At 46.8% G+C, this 10,349-nt stretch overlaps 2 protein-coding genes across 2 annotated transcripts; both read right to left on the minus strand.

The window, feature by feature from the left end:
- Positions 1–272: 272 nt before the first annotated feature.
- On the minus strand, positions 273–1,879 carry LOC100833030 (ubiquinol oxidase 1b, mitochondrial). The gene is made up of 3 exons (XM_003580398.4): positions 1,408–1,879; positions 703–1,320; positions 273–596 (listed from the first exon to the last, which is right to left on the minus strand). The coding sequence occupies exons 1-3, from the start codon at positions 1,720–1,722 to the stop codon at positions 537–539; spliced, it is 993 nt and encodes a 330-aa protein (XP_003580446.1). The 5' UTR covers positions 1,723–1,879; the 3' UTR covers positions 273–536.
- A 1,336-nt stretch (positions 1,880–3,215) lies between these two features.
- On the minus strand, positions 3,216–8,019 carry LOC100841699. Its single transcript, XM_003580425.4, has 5 exons — positions 7,642–8,019; positions 7,127–7,257; positions 5,225–5,350; positions 4,945–5,072; positions 3,216–3,608 (listed from the first exon to the last, which is right to left on the minus strand). The coding sequence occupies exons 1-5, from the start codon at positions 7,880–7,882 to the stop codon at positions 3,293–3,295; spliced, it is 942 nt and encodes a 313-aa protein (XP_003580473.1). The 5' UTR covers positions 7,883–8,019; the 3' UTR covers positions 3,216–3,292.
- Positions 8,020–10,349: the final 2,330 nt, after the last annotated feature.

Genomic DNA, 10,349 nt, shown 5'->3' on the forward strand with positions numbered 1-10,349 from the left:
TCTCTGAAGGCTAAAGTGTGTCAAATATTCAAGCTCCACAACTTTAGCCTTCAGAGAACGGAGTGTGAGTGAAGACGTTAATGGTTATGTGAGTGTGTGTGCGCGCGTGCTCACATCCACGGGTTGCATTTGACGTTTCTTAAAGAAATTTCATGGATGGTACGGCCCCCGATCCTAAGTTGTCACGAAACTCAACCAATGGATGCATGTTTGGTGTTTGGTACCGTAAGTTCATCACTCGGTCGGTTCAAAAGCTTTCCTACATTCATCAATGATGAAAAATTTAAACGCCTATTAAAAGAATTCTTAACGGCACATAATCTTATCATATTTACAACGTTACAGTCTACATAGGGGACATGTCACCAGCGTCAGAGGATCTCCGAAACCGGTGGCAAGACCGCAAGAGACGCGATTCATTTACATGAACATAATGCAAGCGAAAACAATTTGTCCCAAATCGGGGAATAAAATTGGCGGCGGCGGCGGCGGCGGTAACAGTGGTGAACCGAGCAGGCATCGACGTCCATTGAGATTTAGTGGTACCCAATCGGGGCAGGCGTCTCCTTGAGCGTCAATCCCTGGTAATGGATATCCTGCACGAATAATCAATAAAACCAAAGAAACCAAATCAATCACTTCGTTCCCCACATTGCATATAATCTGTTCAGCAATTGATCCAAAATGCGCATAACAACGTACCGAGGCATAATGATTGGCGTCGCGGTGATGCGCCTCGTCGGCGCGGATGACGGTGACGACGTCCTTGAGCGTGGCGTCGGCCGGCAGGCGCCAGTAGTCGATAGCAATGGCCGGCGCAGGAGTGTTCTCGATCTTCCCTGCTTCCAAATCCTTGAGGTATTCGGTATACGAGTGCACGGCCTCTTCTTCAAGGTAGCCCACGAACCTGTGCGCGAACTTGGGGGAAACCAGGTAGCCGACGAAGTAGGCGTTGACGAAGACCCCCTGCGCGGCCATCACGAGCGCTCGCTCCCACCAGTTGGGCTGCGTCACCTCCAGGAAGGTCATGAGGTGCATCCGCTCGTTCTCGGCTTCTTCCATGAGCGCCCGGATCCAGCCGCCGCTGTGCTCGAAGCGCCGGAGCGAGCGTAAGTGGAGAAGCATGCCGCCCACCATGGGAGGAACCGCGGCTACTGTTTCTAGCAGCAGCGCGTGGCTCGCGTGCCGGCGCTGGAAGAAGAGGTCCATGGGCACCCGGAGCGACCTCACGGCGTAGTAGGCCACCTTGTCCGGGACCGACTTGGGCTTGTGGTGCTTCTCCATGTCGATCGACGTGTCCGCCCTGTACGTGTCCCATGGCTGCACATAGACACACAAATTTAACACCGTGGACACATCTTACAAAGCCAAAAATGAAGCTGTTGAGAAGTGTGTGTGTGTGCGTACCGTGAAGCAGAACCACGGCCACTCGGTGCCGTCCGGCTTGACGAGCTTCCGTGACTCGATGCCCCAGTAGCTGACCACGGACTTGGTCTTGCTCTGCTCCGGGGTCGCGGCGGAATCCGTCTTTGCGGCGGCGCTGGCGCCTTCTTTGGCATCCGGGGCGGCGGAGGCTGTGCTGGCCATCCGGGCGGGGAGAATCCTGGCGGCCGCGGGCGCCATGATGCTCCTCGCGGCGAGCCCGGACGCCGGCTCCGCGGCGGCGAACAGGCGGGGGCCCAGGTGGCGCAGAAGCGTGGCTCCGGCCATTCGAGAGCTCATGGTGGTGGTGATCGGAAAGCTTGATGGTCGGATCGAATGGCGGAAGCGTGTGGTTATCTGTGTTTGTTGGCGGCGTGTGAAGGTCAAGGAACTGACTTGTGTTTGGTGTTACTCTGACAATGGATGGAACAGAGCTTCTCGTATGGGGGCGGTTTTATAGGGGCGCCCCTCACGGGTCACGGCAACTTCGTCTTGGCGGGCTCGGCCGGAACGTTGCTTCCTGTAATGTTGCTTCCATGTTAGTACTGGAGTGCCAGACGACCACAGACATGTGAGCGCTTGTCCAACAGCTGAGAAGTTCCAAATTAATTGTTCTTACGGAGTGTAATATATTTTGTTGTGGGGTCAGGGGCTGCTAAGAGAGACGCCCTTTAATTAAGTTAATCAAGAAAAGGGGTAAACATATTTAATCTGAGACAGTGTACCGCGCAGCGCGCATCAATAATGAGTATCGCCAGGCTCGGCCGGCTCGCTGCTTCCCGGATAGAGCAAGCAGCGCCGCCCGTGTTTATTTTAACTCCGTGCCGTGCAAGTGTCTGTCTGTCTGGCTGACTAGTAGCGGACCGCCGTGGAACGGTCTCGCCTTGGACGGCTTCCGGGGGTGTTCGCGAGACATCGTTGACGTAGTTTGTTGGCGTCAGGTTATACGATCCGGACACGAATGCCATGGGAACTTGACCGCGGCCGTCGATCCCTTATGTGGCGTGGATGCCACGGGTGGTCGCCTTTGGAGGTCAATCGGAGCAGGCGACTTGACAATTCGCCGTGGCTGGGAAGTTGGAGAAGAAAGGTCCCGTGGAATACATCACGTGCACCCGCGGCAAAACGGGTACGTTGAACCGAACCACAAGTTGAGCGTTTCAAAAGCGAAAGAAGACGAAACCAAGCAGGTATTGATTGGGTGGAGTAGTCGTGAACTTGGAAAGCAAGTACTGGTTGGAATAAAAAAACTGTCACTTGGAGATAACTATTCTTTGTCGTTCTAGAGAAGTATAGGGCTCTACTTTTATTTCGAGGCAGCAATCATGCGGCGACAACATACAGTTTTCACGTATCCTAGAGAGTTACGGGACCTTTTGGGGTTGTCCTACGTACTATTGTTCCCGATGAAATCTGTGGAATCCCACCAGGCAGAGGTCGTTCAGCATTTATCTTGAACTAATGAAAACATCAGTTTTTTTTTTTGGACTCCGGTTCGAAAAAAAAACCCATCAGTTTACAGAACAGTGGCACCAATCCCTGTTAGGGCCTCTCTGATTTGCAGAAGAAGAAAAATCCGGCAAATCAAACAGAGGCCTTAAACTTATGATGGAGTTAAGAATTGGGCATTTTTTGTATTCCGAGCCAGGTATGTTTCCAAATTTATCATGTACTCAGTTTCAAATGAACTGTAGCTGCCTATAGAATACACAAGCAATGTTGCCATGAAAAGAGGAGCAGCATCGGGTATTCCTGGACGCAAATCGTAGCAGAACAAAGTTATAGGAGAGCACTTAGAATGAAACAAAAAAATGTTTCATTGAGAACAAGCATCAGCTCTGACAATATACATCGCCCAAAACATTTACATTTACAGGAACCTCTCCATGAGTTCATAGTCTACCAAAAGTTCTTTCAACCCAATCATTTTGCTGTACTGCAAAGTAACCCAGCCAACAAAAGATACATATGCTACAAGAAGACAGGCTCGCTTGAAACAATAAGCAAACACCCTGATGCTGTGCTTGCTTACAGCCCACCTGGCAGCAGCAAAGAACACTCCTCGGAAGCTTCTCAATACTATAGTGATGAACAGAGAACTCAACACGCCAGCCACAACCCCTGCTGCTATGTATCCAAGCATACGTCCTGAACTGAAATCTTCTGACATGTACAACTTTGAAAACCTGCCATGTTTTGATCTTGAGTTACATAGATGGAAAATGAAACATGGAAGATAAACTGATAAATGACCATTAGAAGAAGAGAAGAATAAAAAAGTAATCATCGTAACTAAGAAAAATTTGTATCACAAACATTAAAAGCCATTTAGAAACAAAGTTTCCAGTGGTTTGTATCCTGAGTACGCACTAGAACTTTGTTGCATGTTTGTGGCATCTCAGCCAGTACTACACAAACACATCAGAACTTCAATTGTATATATCTTTCTGCTTGCAAGGAATAGACTACCGAATCAGAATAGCTCAAATGTTGTTAGATTACATAGAGCTGTTTCTCATATTTAAGAGAACTATGTTGTAATTTCATGACCGAAGTTCCGAAACCACAAAGAGAATTTTGAACCAGATTTGAACAGATCTTCAAAGGGGTGATCAATCAACAGAGGTGGATGAAGAAACCAAGAAGAACACTCTACCAAACAAACATGAACTAATAACAGAAGAAGTCAACGTAGTGCCGGTATGTTGTGAGGAAGGAATCAGCGGCAGAGCTCACGTGTGGATCTTCCAGATCTGGAGGAGGTACATGGAAGAGAGACAGGGGATGGTGGTTGTCTTCAATGGCAGCAGGTGTCAGCAACTCCGGCAGCTCGTTCCCGGCGCCAGGCGCGCCGCGCGAAGAGCTTCTCTTCCTGATTTGGAAGCAGCACGAGGACGGCGACTGGTGATTGTCTTCGACGGCCGCCAACGAGCTGCAAGGAGGGAAGGTGACGGCGGGCTTTGGAGCAGCCGGTGAATGGCGAGCAGGGGAGGCAACGGTGTGTCGCAGTGGTTAGGGAGGCCATGACAGAGGCAGAGATCGAGCCAGGAGCATCCTGGAGGGGTTCAGGGAGAGAGGCGCACAGGATCGATCGACTCATTATTCGCATGGGTTACCATGCTAGGAGTCGTATTGTCAAACAAGATACGATTACCTGCTTTTCTTAACTGAGGTTACACATCAGCAATTTGCTTAGTTGGCAGGTTTAAGATACAGTACAACGTGTAGCACTGGAAGCTCCCTGACCCATGCTTGCATACATGCGGATTCTGTACTCTGTAGGCAAGGGTTAATAACTTCCTAGTGTTTGCGTTTAAAATAGGGCAGTTTTCAAAATAAAATACAAGATACAAAACTATCCTAGCCGATAAGAAGTAAAGCACAGAACTAGTCAGAATTCCAGAGCAATAAGCACTGGCATCTGATGGAGGAAATGTGGATTAACATGATATATCACGTTATGAGGAAGGTAATGCAGTGCTCATGTAGCATGTGGGAATTCAGAGGAGCATATATACTCACAGTATAAATATCCTGTTCAGCATTTCACTTATCGAAGGTTCTTCGGCTGTGCAATTGAAGAGCTTGTCTGAATAAATATCAGCTTTGGCACTCCCCAGGGTGTATTTGCAACTGTATGATTCATTGACCTACAACAAAAGGTCGTAATAAATTGGCAATGTGGAAAAGGGACTGCCTCTTGATAACTAAACGGCATGCAAATAACTGACGATTTCAAAGAGCACTAAGGGAGAACTTTTAAGTACATCCGATGTGAACAAGATGTTTCACGGTAGAGTACCTTGAATTTCGCTGTTGTTGACCATGCAGCACCAAAATCAGGTCGGCAATTCTGAGGAAGAGCCTCTTTTGGAGCCTCTGCCATTGCATAAGATATTTGGCCAGAAAAATATTCTGTGTATTCAACCTACAATAACAATCCATGACCCAAATGATAACAAATTAATTAACTGAACACATATAGCAATCCTCATGACTACTTATAGTAAGCTGAAAGGCTGCTGACAGGCTGTGCACAACCGCAAGTTGATGTGGAAATGCAAATAAGTTATATCATTCTTTGCAGGTCTTTTATGCATAAACCAGAAACTAATCCTAGAATCCGTTCATCAATTGTTGGGGGTTGAGTTGAGGGCACATAAAAGGCATTAAAGATATGTATTTATCGGTATCTGTTTAAACCATTGTTCAAGAAATCAGACGATTCAGCGATTAATCGCTGATCAGCAGGGCACCGTGTAGAATAACGCTAATCGTAGGAGTTAATCGCCCAGGCTGATTAATCGATCTGACAAACGATTAATAGGCTGATTCCCCATTAATCGTGGTGGGCCCAATTAAATTTCTGTCCCAAAATACACAGAATTTCCTTTCCCTTCCCAATTCTCGCTGCCCGATACCCTTTCGTTCTAGGTCAGGAGACCACACCGCCGCCCCGGATTCACCCCGCCGCCGGCGCTCGGATCTAGGCTGCTGGCTCGTCTCCTCCTCCCCCCCCCCCCCCCAACCCCCCACACACATGGCACTGCTCTCCTCGGCCAGCCCCTGCAGCCTCCGCCGCCAGCAGTCTCCGCCGGCCACCCCAGCGCCATAAGCATCTCCGCCAGCCCCTGCTCGAAGACCTGCTGCTACAGGTATGTCCTCCATCCTCTCCCTCTCATTCTCTGCTGCTGCTGCTGTTTCCCAAGCTTCCCAAGCTGCTGCTGCCTCCTTCTCGGACCGATTAAACCGATTAATTGGTCCGAAATCCGATTAATCACTAATCCCTACCTGACTGAGCAGTTACCGATTTCTTGAACAACGGTTTAAACCATAGTTAACAGATTCATGGCTTGCTCGGTTTCTGATCCACGCTTTCTACGAACCAAGTTTGATGATGGTGGTGGTGGTTGGGGGAGGGGGGCAGGGGGGGGGGGGTGTTACATGTGTTACATGTCCGATTCAAGAATCGGAAATTGGGGTTGGCGAATCGATCAGACAACCATCGAAGATCCTAAATACTGGGCAATAAAAAAGAGAGAATAAATAGAGGCCTCAAGTAACGTCAGCCCAGCCCAATTAGCTAGCCCACATGCAAAGTCACTTACACAGCTCCTAGAAAGAAAACCTAAATCAGCGCAGGCTCTCCCCATCCTCCTTGGCTCCTGCTGATCGCCACCACACTCTACCATCTGCTTTATGGAAGTACGGCTCCTGCTACCTCCACCTTGCCATCCTCCACTAAATCTCTCGTAGTTCATACCTTTTCCCCTTCTCCACAAGGATGCCCCAGCAATGTTTGTGCTAATCCCCACGGCACCAGCTCGCGGCGCCACGGTCGAGTACTAGCGATGGCTAAAGAGGTGTTCGCTTAATTACTAGATATAGTCGGAGGTCCATCCTTATACCAAATTGGCCAAAGAATCATTCGAATCAAGGCGAATTCAAACCCTGATAAAGATTGATCGTTTGGGATTGGAGTTCAACGATGGTTGCAGCGAATCTGGTAACTATGGTTCAAACAAAATCAGCTTAAATCTAGAGAGTTGAATGCGAGAATACCTAGTTAACACTAGACCTACAACTTACCTGTTGTTGTGCTTGTACAAGAAGATAAAGCAAGTGAAAATTTAAACCAATCAGGCAGATTTAACAACAATTTTAGAAGTTCTCCTTAAAAAGTAGGATCGACTTAAATTCTCACCTGGAAAACTGATGCCCAGTAGTAGTCATCATGGCAACGGTATCTTCTATTACTTGACGGGTAGAATACATGCTTAGCTCTATAGTTCAACAGTCCGAGCTCACAAACCTTTGATGACCTAATGTCCACGCCTACAATGTGCCAACAACCACATTAAGCTAAATCAGTCCAGGTCTGATCGATACATTTCGATCTAAACAGGGGGGAAAGGGAAAGTAATCCCCTAAGCTTCCTAACTGTGGTACACTAGAATAAAGATCAAGTAAACATCATACTAATAGTGATATCACAATCCAGATCCTAACACACCAATTCAGCAACAAGTAGCTCTTGACTTAGTGGAACAAATGGTGAAGTGTACATAAAATGGAACAGATACTACAATTTGCAGCAAGCTATTCAGGCTAAACACCGAAGTAGCTAATTCGCACGCTTATTTCGACAACCTGGGTCAATTTATAAGCTCTAGAAACAGCTGCGAGTCAAGGGGTGGAAGGGAAGGAATAATGGCACACCGGTAGAGAGGATGCGGCAGGTGGAGGGCATGGAGACGGATGCGGAGGAGGAGAGTCCGCCGAGGGCTAGGCCCGCGAGTCCGACGAGAAAGGAGAAGAGGAATGACGCCGCGATGGGGAAGGCCATCCCGAGGGCGCCGCGGACCACGGTCCCGCGCCGCCGCCTGCTCCCCTCCGCTGGCTCTGAACCATCGCCCGCGGCGGCCCGTGGTTGCACGGGCTCTGCTGCCGAGGGATCCATCAATTGGATGGGCGATCCATCATCGGGAGGCCGGCAAGCGGCGGTCGCCGGAAGCCGGCGGTGGGGGAAGGTGCAGGTGGAATTGTGGCCTCGGGCCTCGGGGGCCACGGATGGTTGGAAGTGAGCGTTTGCGGCCGCAGTTTTCCTGGGCTTCGGCGGTTGCCGCCGGCAACTTTGGAAGGCTATTTGGGCCATATGTGGAGGCCTGTCAAGCATAGTCAATTGACAAGGAGATTTCGGCGGTTTCCTCTATGATTTGTTCTTAATTAATTTTTATTTTCGTTTGTCTTTTGCATTTGCAAATCCCCTTACAAAAAGTAGAGAAGAAGTGAAGAACTTTCTCCCAGAAAGGTAAAGTGGAATTTTTGGGGCAGAGAGAACAATTGCGTCGAAGACAAAGAGCATTTGACAACTTCAGATGCATCGTCCTTAACGTTGTCTCTTAAGCATCTGAGATGTTTTAGATAAAACTGTCCGAAAGTATTTTATCTTGCGAGTTGACCGTAGCTCGACAAGGACCAATACATCCAGTTTTAAGTTTCAGACTTGTCATGAGTTTAACCAAATCTGTCGGTTCAGTCTTCCGTCGGTGCTCATACGGATAAGGTGTATGTTCGTGCGTTCAAAGAGTTAGTGTATGTACGTGTTGGTGAACGTCTGCAATTGTACCGTGTTTGCTAAGAGAAGTATTTCATCTTGTACTCCATCTACTTTTCACAAAGGCTGGCCTATTGATTTCGTTAAGGCAAAGTTTTTACAAAAAGTTACTTTGTTAGTTCGTACTTTATATGATATGAAATCACAATTTTTAACAACAACTTTTGAAGACGAATATACTGATATAAATTTCATGTCTGAAAAACACAAATTAATAAAGTAATCCTAGCGAAACCAAATATGCCAACTTTGTGAAAAGGAGGAGCATATTGCATAGACTAAATACTTTTAAAAAAAATTAAACGGTAAGAGCTGCACGATTGCAGTCCGAAAGTATATAGATATATAATTTTACAAAGTGAAACATCAGAGTGCGAACTTCGAGGATTGCCTTCGAAGTTAAACTGTAAGAGCACACCTGTTTGGCTGACCATCCAACCTATGTTTGGTTCTGTGCATAGACTAAATACTTTATTACATGAATTGGACGATGAGTGCGAGATCTAATGATTTATTAATAGTTTGGTACACACGATATTCAGAATAAGAGATGGTTCCATTCTCTCTACTTCTTAAATCTATGATGCATAGAATTTTGACACCCAAGGTAGCGTCAAGGTTGGAGTATTAAAAACAATATGTTTTCAACCACCTTTTCTCGGGATGTCAGAAGGAACCACTTGTCTGATGATGATCGTTCTCATGAGAACACTGAATCAAACAATAGCTATGTTGTTTTTAACATATGCAATGTAATACATATACTATTTTAATATTATTTTGTGCATGTAAAAGTTTGTATTATCGTGGTGATTCTTTCATATATGTTAGGAATCTTTCACATGGAAATTTGTTTCCAACTAAAAAAGCTCGCGTCATGATGACCGGTTTATTTCCAGGCCGTGCAATCTTTTTCCCAAAGACGGAAACATCTTCTACAGAAATGAGATCTACCAATATGTAAGATTGGGCTACATCAAGAAGATTACATTTTTAATCAATTAGTGGTGGGCTGAAAACTCAAGCGCCATGTGTGAGAAGATTTCTTCATGGTCGACCCGTGGCACCGGGCACACGGTTTTGTTTCCAATACCAACATCCGCACACGGTTTTGTTTCCAATACCGACAACCATTGATATAGGCCTCACTTACCATATCCTTCATTTTTCTTCTCAAGCCTCTTCTTCGTTCTCGTCTTATCTCTCTTCTTTGTAGCCAGATCCACTAAAATATGAGCGTCCAAGAGTCTTCGCTCTCGCCTCTTCTCTCTTCTTTGTAGTCAGATCCACTATATGTGAGTCGCCGCACCATCTATGCTCTCTCTCAACAGGGTCGCCCCATCAAACATGGCTTTGGCTAGCCATCTCGTCCATGATAGATCTGGATTATCCTCCCTTCTTACTCTTTTCTTCCCCAATGTTAGGAGGTCCAGAAGCACCGCTGCAATGGTCCCCGTCATCTATCATGGCCATCCACGGCGGCTGGAGGAGGTACGGGTGGTATAGATCTGGGGCCTTTTCATTTCATTGCGAATTTTTGGATGTTTTTCCGTAGCGGATGGGGAGGGGGATGTGGAAGAAGGTTATCAGGTAACCTAGCTGAAAGTTAAAAGGAATTAGTTCTCACCATGCAAAAAATACTTGGAATCTCTAGTCTTAACGGCAAAATTTGCTTGAATCTAGTAGAAAGTTCAACAATACATGGCTTAGATCTGATTTTCCAGTTGGAAATTTCTATGGGTTTAGCCAAAAGTTCAAAAAAGAGAGAGCTGAAGTTATTTTAACTTGGAGATGTGTGTCTAGACTTTAA

Source organism: Brachypodium distachyon, chromosome 5 (assembly GCF_000005505.3).
Source record: "Brachypodium distachyon strain Bd21 chromosome 5, Brachypodium_distachyon_v3.0, whole genome shotgun sequence".
Lineage (NCBI taxonomy): Eukaryota > Viridiplantae > Streptophyta > Magnoliopsida > Poales > Poaceae > Brachypodium > Brachypodium distachyon.